Raw genomic sequence first — 9,610 nt, 5'->3', positions numbered from 1 at the left:
TAGCATAGCATAAAGTGGGTTACGCAAAAATACTAACGCTAGTGGGGTCGCGTAAATTACGGTCTCCGTCATAATAAAAGTCCTCGAGTTGAAATCGTAAAACACACATTAGCCTACAAACATGCACATGACATACAGACAATAAGATCAACACGTCGGAAATGTGTCATGTAGGGCTACATTCGAGCCTTTTACAACTAATTTCTATGCACCACGATTAGGCTACTACTAAACTATACACTGTCAAACCATTTAAACCAGTGCATTGCGAGTTTTAATTTGACACAACAAACAAGTCAAAGCAAGAGCAAAGTGAGGCAGATACACGGACGGACAGATGCATTTTCAATTTCCGCTTCCTTGCAGATGTTAAGTAAAAAAAAAAAAAAAAAAAAAAAATCCGTTACGGTTACAGTCACTGGCAAAGCTTTTTAGCTACACCACCATGAAAGGCGCTTTAGATTCGCTCTGTATCAAATATTTTGATGAGTCTTGATGGTCTAGGCGCCCTAACTTAGGCCTACATGGCCATGATGACGCCAACCTGATCAAAACACCGAGCAGCACTGTTTTTGTCGACCGTAAGGCTATAGCTGGCACTTACTGCTACACAAATGTGAAACCCAAGCAATTTCCAAACTTCTTTATATTCAGCATAAGGGAAATGCATGTTCGAACGGGCCTTTTCATTTGTAAGATAGGAAAGGGCGACATCATCTGGAATAAAACAGCCATGAACCTGGGGAGTTTTAAATGTTTAGGTCTATAAACTGAGGCCAAAGCGCATATTAGCTACACAGACTTGATAAGATAGCTTACAAAGAAGTTTATAATGCTCATTAAAGCTCTTAAAGGGGGTTGACATATGGGTTGGTTGCCAGTAATCAGATCTTGCTAAAGGATAGCTAACTGTTAAAACCACTGGCACATAAATGTTCACCTACAATGACTTTTCCAGGCGTAGGCAGGCTTTAAATTGAGAGGAAATTACTTTTTTTCCACGTGAAAATGGACAGATCAAGTAGCTTACTTCATTGTTTCTCCTCTCCTGTTTGTACATCGTGGGTTTATAGTCAACTAAAAACAATTTTACCATGAAAAGTATAAAGGGAGCTCTATAGATATGTAGCTACCCAACATGCGATGGTTGGCATTGCCTTCAACAAAAAAAAAGCTCACAAAAAAGCTTGATACATTGTCTTCAGGGTTGGTTGTCACATGAACCATTATGTATTAAAATGAAAATAAGTGAGACTTTTTTTAAGTGAGAAAAGTTTTTATTCAAAGCAATACGTTCCCAGGCTCCAACCCAGTATTTCTCAGGCATTGGTGCTACTGCTGGTCCACCCCCAGATTGACATATGAAAGATGTATTTGTCTAAACTATTATGAGATTATCTACAACCCGAAATCCAAAAAGACACTTTGTAAAATGTGAAAAAAAAGAATGCTATGACTTACTAATCATGTCAACCATTGAGAATAGTTCAAAGGCAACATATCAGATGTTGAAGGAGAGATATTGGACTATTTCATGGAAAATATAAGCACATTTTGAATTTGATGCAACATGTCTCAAAAAAGTTGTTTAGTGATGAACATTTCACAACTAATTAGATGAATTGGAACCATGAATGGGGATAAAAACAAAACAGAGCATCCCAGAGAGACAGTCTCTCAGAAGTAAAAATGTGGAGATATTCATCACTCTGTGTAAACCTGTGTGGGTAAATGATGAAACAATATAAGAATAATGTTTCTGAACATTAAATGCCAAATGCGAAGGATTTGAGGATTTCTTCATTTACAGTACACATCATTAAAATATTCTGATAATCCAAACAAGGTACAGGGCTGAAAAAAAGTTGATAGATAGATAGATAGATACATTCATCCCAAGGGAAATTGTAGGCATCCAGTAGGCTAGCTTAGACAACCATAACACAACAAACACACATACATCTCACATGCATAAACATCACTCATAGAAATGTAAAGAGTTAACAAATTGTGAAGTGATTACAAAGTGATTGATTACAAAGGTCTGATATAGACTGACCTAGTGATGCAATGACCATGATAAGGTGATATGGTAGTGTGCAATGGTGGTAAAAAAGTGAACAGTGCAGAGATTGAACAGTGCAATAGCAGAGACGGTTGATAAAGCTTAAGAATCTTTGGCAATAGCTTGCTTATTATTAAATATTAACTGACTATGAAAAGACAAGAATGTAAATATAATAAAATACAATAAAAACAAGAAAGAAAAAATATATACTTTAAGAAGAATATATAGAGGGAATAAGTTATGAGATGTAGATGTTATGACCACAGTCCAGATTGTGTAGGAGGGCTAATATAGCCTATAAGACAGTCAGGAGTACAGCAGACAAAGTGACATAATGGTAGGGGCTGAGAGAGACAGGCTTCAGTTTCCATTTCTCCCCTCCCCTTTTGTGGGGTATTGAAGAGTTGGATGGCCCTGGGGACAAAGGACCTCCTCAACCTGTCTATTGAACATGGCAGTGAAGTCTGCCACTGAACATGCTCCTCTGTTTACAGTAATGAACATGCTGTGTAGTGGGTGGCGGTCATTGTCCATGATCACCAGCATCCTACTCATGGTCCATTTCTCTGCAGTTGTTGTAAGTGACTATAGCTCAATGCCAACAACAGAGCCAGCTTTCCTTACCAGCCTGTTCAGACACTCAGCATCTTTTTTCTTAAGTATAGTATACTCTTTTGATCCCGTGAGGGAAATTTAGTCTCTGCATTTATCCCAATCCGTGAATTAGTGAAACACACTCAGCACACAGTGAACACACAGTGAGGTGAAGCACACACTAATCCCGACGCAGTAAGCTGCCTTCTACAGCGGCGCTCGGGGAGCAGTGAGGGGTTAGGTGCCTTGCTCAAGGGCACTTCAGCCGTGGATGTGGGCATGGGAGAGCAGTGCTCAACCACTTCCCCTGCCTACATTTTTGCTACTGGTCGGGGATCGAACCAGCAACCCTTCGGTTTCAAGCCGAAGCCCTAACCAATAGGCCATGGCTGCCCCTCAGAAGTGTACAGGGTGAACAGGAACGATAAAATCACAGTCCCCTGAGGCACTCCGGTGCTGCTGATCACAGTCTCTAAGAAGCAGTCCTTCAGCCTGACGAACTGCGGTCTCTCCGTCAGATAGTCTGTTATCCAGAATACCAGGTGAGCATCAACCCCCATCTGCACAAGTTTATCTCTCAATTTGACAGGCTGAATGGTGTCAAAGGCTAGAGAAATCAAAGAAACATGATTCTCACAGAATTGAGAGATTCTCCAGATGAGATTGCACTCTGTGCAGTAGGTATATGAAGGCATCTTCAATGCCCACCTTCTCCTGGTATGCAAACTGGAGACGGTCGAGTGAGTGGCTGACCTGGGGTCTAAGGATGTGAATAAGCAGTCGCTCCATCATCTTCATCATGTGTGATGTTAGTGACTGGCCTAAAGTCATTTAGCTCACTGGGGCGTGGCTTCTTAGGAACTGGGATGAGACATGATGTCTTCCACAGTGCTGGTACCTTCCCGAGTCGGAGGCTAAGGTTGTTCCACAGCACAGGCTTTGAGCAGTCTGGGACACACTTGGTCTGGGCCGGCTGCTTTCCTAGGGCGAAGTCTACTCCTCCTCTAACCTGATACGATGATGGGAGGAAGTGTTGGATGGCCATGGTCTTTTAGATATCAGATGCCACTGCATTAAAACCAGACCATTTTCTGTAAAGAAAATCATTGTGTGTGCTCAGAAAAACTTCTGATAAATATTGTATTGACCGCAGTTTAATGCTTCATTCACAAATGCTAGTAAACTCTATGATAAAGAAATCTTATCTGACCCTGAGCACATTAACTGTAAAATGGACTGAGGGCTCCACTGGGCTAAAGAGGAGAGGGACTATTCAACTATCCAACGTATCCAACCTGTTATAGTGCTCAGTTCAAAACCCAGCATCCATGATGGTGTGGAGGTGCATTATGTGGATGGGCATTTTGCCCATCTGGGAAAGGCACAATCAATTCTGAATGATGTACACAGGTTTTGAACAACTGTATAAATACGGCCCTTGCGGTCCATACCCACACGCAGGATCAGCGGCTAGGACTCACTGAGGTGAAGTAGTGATGGGGTGAAAACACAGCAAGCAAATGTGGATTTTGGTGGAGAGTGTGGATTTATTTACAGTGTGAAAACAGTGCAAACAAATAGCAAACAAAAAGACTTGACAACGAAACAAAACAAAATTAACTAACCAGTTTGCAATGTAAAAAGTTCTTACACAACCTCACAACAAGCTATCGCATCAAAAATGCACTCTCCTAGACTTCTCCCTCACACAAGACTTCCACTCTTTAGCCTTCTCTCTCTTTTCCTAAGCAAAAAGTACAGGCTTTAAATAAAGCCATCCAATTAACTAAGGGCCATACCATTATGACTTGGGGGGAATACATACATTACATAGACAATACATACATTGACAATTGTAGACAGACATTGAAACATCAAATGTAACAGACAGGTCCCTACTAATTACATTACACACCCCCACACAATCACACACAGTTCAATTTCCCAATCAGGAAACAAGTTACCAAATTACAGGGATTTGAAAATGTGTGTGTGAGGGTCAGGCAGGAATGGGACCACCCTAGCACTGGTCTCAATTCCTAAACATTTATAGAATGTTGTTAAATGAAGAGGTCCCAACTTTTTTGAGATGTGTAGCTGGAATTTAATTAAAAATGAACATATTTTTTCCAAAATACAATAAAATGTATCTCCTTCAACAGTTGATATGTTGTCTTTGAACTATTCTCAATTAAATATAGAGTTGACATGATCGAAAATCATAGCATTCTTTTTTTATTCACATTTTACAAACCCTCCCAACTTTTTCAGAGTTCGGGTTGTATTAATCTATTAATTTATTCATTAAATATATATTGAATATATGGCTAGAAATGCACATTATTTTAGATAGATATAGATGGATGGATAGATAGATAGATAGACAGACAGACAGATAGATAGACAGATAGATGACTTTATTCATCTCTGAAGGGAAATGATGGTGTTAGAGCTGCAATTGATAATATTAATAATTCTCACACTCACACAAACACACACAAGTCAAAATATATAGAATTTAGGATCATGTCTATGTGGAATTGAATGTAAACCTGTGCATTGTTTCTCAGCATATATGATTTTCTCACAGGCACAGAGTATGAGAAGCCTCCAGCTGAATACACTCTACTGTCTGACCAGTAGTTTGTGCCGTGGATGTGAGATAGTTATACTGAGTTGTTTGTGCATCCTTCACTCAACAACAGCATAGAGCCCACTTGTGTACAACATATGCAACATTTTGCACAAACTGAACGACCTGAGCTTCCCCAAGAGTCTGCTCTGTCCTTTCCTGCCACTGGTTGTCAAGGTGTACATCCAAGCTATCTGTAGTTTTCTACTCCACCTCTTCTTCCATGATGGAAATAGTGTTCAACTTAATCTTAGCCCATAGTCCACTATCTCCTTCGGCCACATTTAAAAGGAGGTGGTTGTTTCTTCACCATGCCACAAAGCTGTCAACCTCAACAACACCAACCAAGCAGTTTTGTGGGACATTGACTGTTCTTATGCCATAGGCCTACAGGGTTTTCATTTGTAAAAACAGAACCATACGAAACACGAATCACGATCATTTTTTATCTCACCTTTTGAGGAATGTCGGTATAGCGTCACTAGATGTCACTAACTTTCCATATACCTATAGAAAAGAAAGACCGTCAACGTGGCTTTACATTCGCTCGAAAGCTTAAGGAGCGCCTCTCGCTGAAAGGAGACTCCATCTCTCCAAAGTCAGTAATCATGGATTTGGACATGTACGGGAGCAGCTCACACGGCATAGACAATGGAAGCGATGACGCAAAGTCAGGTAAGAATATCCATGAACTTGCCATGTTATGCTGTAGAGTTTGTAATTTTGGAAATGAGCGAAACTTATAGAACATTATTAAGCTGCATTAAAAACCTACCATTAACCTATAAAATATTGTTTGGCTCTAGGCTATAGCCTACCTATACCACCACCACTACTGCTATAGGCTACCACTACTACTCAATCCTTTTTCCGATATTAACATATTATAACCAGCAGTTCAATATTGGAAAGGCATTATTTGCCATCCACCCTGTAAATAACAAGCTATAGTCTACTGCAGCAAACGATAAAATTGCACAAAGTAAACAAAATTACAAACAAAGTTGTGGGTTCAATACCTGCCACTGTTGTGCCCTTGAGCAAACCACTAACCCTAAATTGCTCCTGCAGGGAGATTCCCTCATACTTGACATCGCTTTAAATTACTTGACATCGCTTTAAATAAAAAAAAAAGCGTCAGCCAAATTATTAAATATTAAAAAGATAATAATGCGTCCTAAGTAAAAGTTAATAAGACCCAATAGTGGTCATATTGTTGCATGATTTGATATTTGCTCAGGATACACCGCTCTTCAGTATTTTGAAAGTGATTGCATTACCAGTTTTGGCCACAATTTACATATGGTTCCTTTAATCCGAACAAATAAAGGGAACCCCTGATTTGACACCTTAAATGTAGATTAAGGGGTTACACCTCATGGCAAAATGGCATTGTAAGGTAAAATTAAGGGTCTGTTTTACAAATTAATTAAGGGCCACTAAATTTAAATTAAGTGGTTTTGGTATGTTTTCAGGGGTAATTTAAGGTAAATTTAAAATAGTGAATAGGCTACTGATTTGTGCATTTCAATATTGGTAACTAATCCATGAACACATGAAGCTATATACGTTGAACTACAGTCACACTGCACTAGTTTTTGAAAGTGCTTTTGTATGTGGCAAGATTTACACTGTTATGTGTTATACTGTATAATATTATTCTTCAGCCAAATCACAGCTGTGGGTATATCCTTACCAACCCCACTCTCACTTGTGCCGCATTGCTTAAGTTAGCCCTTAGGTGTAAAATGGGTAAATGAATTTGCTGATCACGGTAAGGTGGACTGCGCCATGCGGTATCAGATTTTTAAAAGTATAAGTATATATACTTTTTTGATCCTGTGAGGGAAATTTGGTCTCTGTCAAAATCGGTGAATTAGTGAAACACAAACAGCACACAGTGAACACACAGTGAGGTGAAGCACACACTAATCCCGGCGCAGTGAGCTGCCTGCTTCAACGGCGGCGCTCGGGAAGCAGTGAGGGGTTAGGTGCCTTGCACTTCAGCCGCGGCCCACTGGTCGGGGCTCGAACCGGCAACCCTCTGGTTACAAGTCCAGAGTGCTAACCAGTGGGCCACGGCTGCCCTAAAAATGGCATTCAGAACATGTTTTATGGTGGTGGAATTTATTGTCCAATGTTTATAACAATATAAACATTAAATGGTTCCTAGAGTGATGAGTGTACATATTTTGAATGTAGAAATACAGTGTGATTTTTGAATGTTAAAAGTTGCAATTGGTGAATAAACTCTTTTGAGAGGTGGATAAACTGTAATAAGAGGTGGATAAACTCTATTTCTGATATTTCAGAGGTAGATAAACTGTGTTTACTTGCGTTTAGCATCCATTACATCCCTGCCCTTAGGATAATGATTCTGTTTTCCATTTTCCACAGTGGTTTTCAAATGATGAACTCATGTTTGAGTTAATGTCAAGTTAACGCAAAAGTCTAGTTCAGTGTTGACTTTCATTGTTGTTTGGGAAAAATACACCTGAACAGAGAGCAAAGGCAAATCTTGGTGGAAGATCTTGTTTCATGTAGAGCTTTTTTTATTCCTTGCATGCAGATACAGACAGGAGTTACCATAGTGCCCTTATGCCCAGCCTCTTCGGCGCCATTTGTCTGGTTGGCATTGTTGGAAACTGCATCGTGATCTACACCATCGTGAAGAGAAGCAAGTTCCGTGCACAGCAGACCGTGCCAGATATCTTTATCTTCAGCTTGTCAGTGGTGGACCTGCTCTTCCTCTTGGGCATGCCTTTTCTCATTCACCAGCTGCTGGGCAATGGCTCCTGGTGTTTCGGGGCCACCATGTGCACCGTCATCACAGCTCTGGACTCCAACAGCCAGATCGTCAGCACCTACATCCTCACGGTCATGACGCTGGACCGCTACCTGGCCACTGTGCACCCCATCCGCTTCAACCATGTCCGCACGCCCCGTGTGGCAGTGGTGGTGGTGCTGCTTGTGTGGATCCTGTCCATGCTGTCCATCACTCCCGTGTGGATGTACGCGGGCCTCATGCACCTGCCGGACGGCTCAGTGGGCTGCGCGCTGCTCCTGCCCGACCCGGCCCGAGACACCTACTGGTACACGCTGTACCAGTTTGTGCTGGCCTTCGCCCTGCCACTGGTCATCATCTGCGTGGTCTTCTTCAAGATCCTCCAGAGCGTGGCGTCCACAGTGGCGCCACTGCCCCAGCGCAGCCTGCGCGTCCGCACCCGCAAGGTGACCCGCATGGCCGTGGCCATCTGCCTGGCCTTCTTCCTGTGCTGGGCGCCGTACTACATCCTGCAGCTGGCCCACCTGGGCGTCCAGCGGCCCAGCTTCGCCTTCCTCTGCACCTACAACGTGGCCATCAGCCTGGGCTACGCCAACAGCTGCATCAACCCGTTCCTCTACATCGTCCTGAGCGAGACCTTTAAGCGCCAGCTCCTGGGAGCCCTGCGCCTGCCCCAGCGCAGTCTGAGGGTGGAGCCGGGCATCGGTGATGGCAGCCTCAACATGCGCCTAATGCCTGACACGGGTGCCCAGGAGCGGGGGCATTTCTTTAGGGATCAGCTGCTCAACCACATGTCGCCAGTGACAGCTGCGGTGCACTGAAGAGCCAAGATGTCAGTCAAAATGACTGTGGTGGACATCAGGGAACAAACTAGCCTGACAAACCAGACCCACATTAAAATGTAGGGTCTGGCCACTCACCGTTCGCAGTACTCAGTCCGAGGGGCGGGATAATCGGTTGTCTTTCAAATTCCCTCTGCATTCAATAGGACAGCGCTGAGTCCCATGCGTTTTCCCACCAGCGGAGCTAGTTGGCTAGTTCAAACTTTTGCCAACTTAAAACAAGCTTAACTCGTGTCACACTGGTGGCCAACAGCAACATCCATCTTCTTTGTTTTCAAGTAGCAGGGAATTCAAGCCAAACCGTTGCAACTCTGCCATCAATCACTATGTTAAGCCCGCCTAACGACTCTATACACGATTTGATTGGCCTGATAGAAGTTTAATTTTTCGAGCTCACAAGCCAACGGAGAGTTGCTAGACTAGCCCTGGAAGCAAATGTAATTTGCTGCCGCTAGGGTGTGTCTAGATTTCTAGGCTAGGAACAAACCATACGCATGGTAAATAATATCCCATAGTAACCATGTATGCCTATATACGCATACATATTACTGTATACCATATTGACCATGAAGGCCTATGGTTTGTGTATACATTAGGTATTATAAATATACATATAAATTATTTTATATATTATATTATAAATAAACATTTATAAATATACATATAAATTTACATAAATATAAATTTCC

General features: G+C 42.0%; 1 protein-coding gene across 1 annotated transcript; it reads left to right on the top strand.

Moving 5' to 3' along the window:
- Nucleotides 1-5,954: 5,954 nt before the first annotated feature.
- Nucleotides 5,955-8,900, top strand: mchr1b (melanin-concentrating hormone receptor 1b). Its single transcript, XM_048245476.1, has 2 exons — nt 5,955-5,969; nt 7,839-8,900. The coding sequence occupies exons 1-2, from the start codon at nt 5,955-5,957 to the stop codon at nt 8,898-8,900; spliced, it is 1,077 nt and encodes a 358-aa protein (XP_048101433.1).
- The last annotated feature ends 710 nt before the right edge of the window (nt 8,901-9,610 follow it).

The sequence above is a fragment of the Alosa alosa genome, chromosome 6 (assembly GCF_017589495.1).
Source record: "Alosa alosa isolate M-15738 ecotype Scorff River chromosome 6, AALO_Geno_1.1, whole genome shotgun sequence".
Taxonomy (NCBI): Eukaryota; Metazoa; Chordata; class Actinopteri; order Clupeiformes; family Clupeidae; genus Alosa; species Alosa alosa.
The sequence above is the reverse complement of the archived record's forward strand: the minus strand, read 5'-3'. Positions and strand labels throughout refer to the sequence as shown.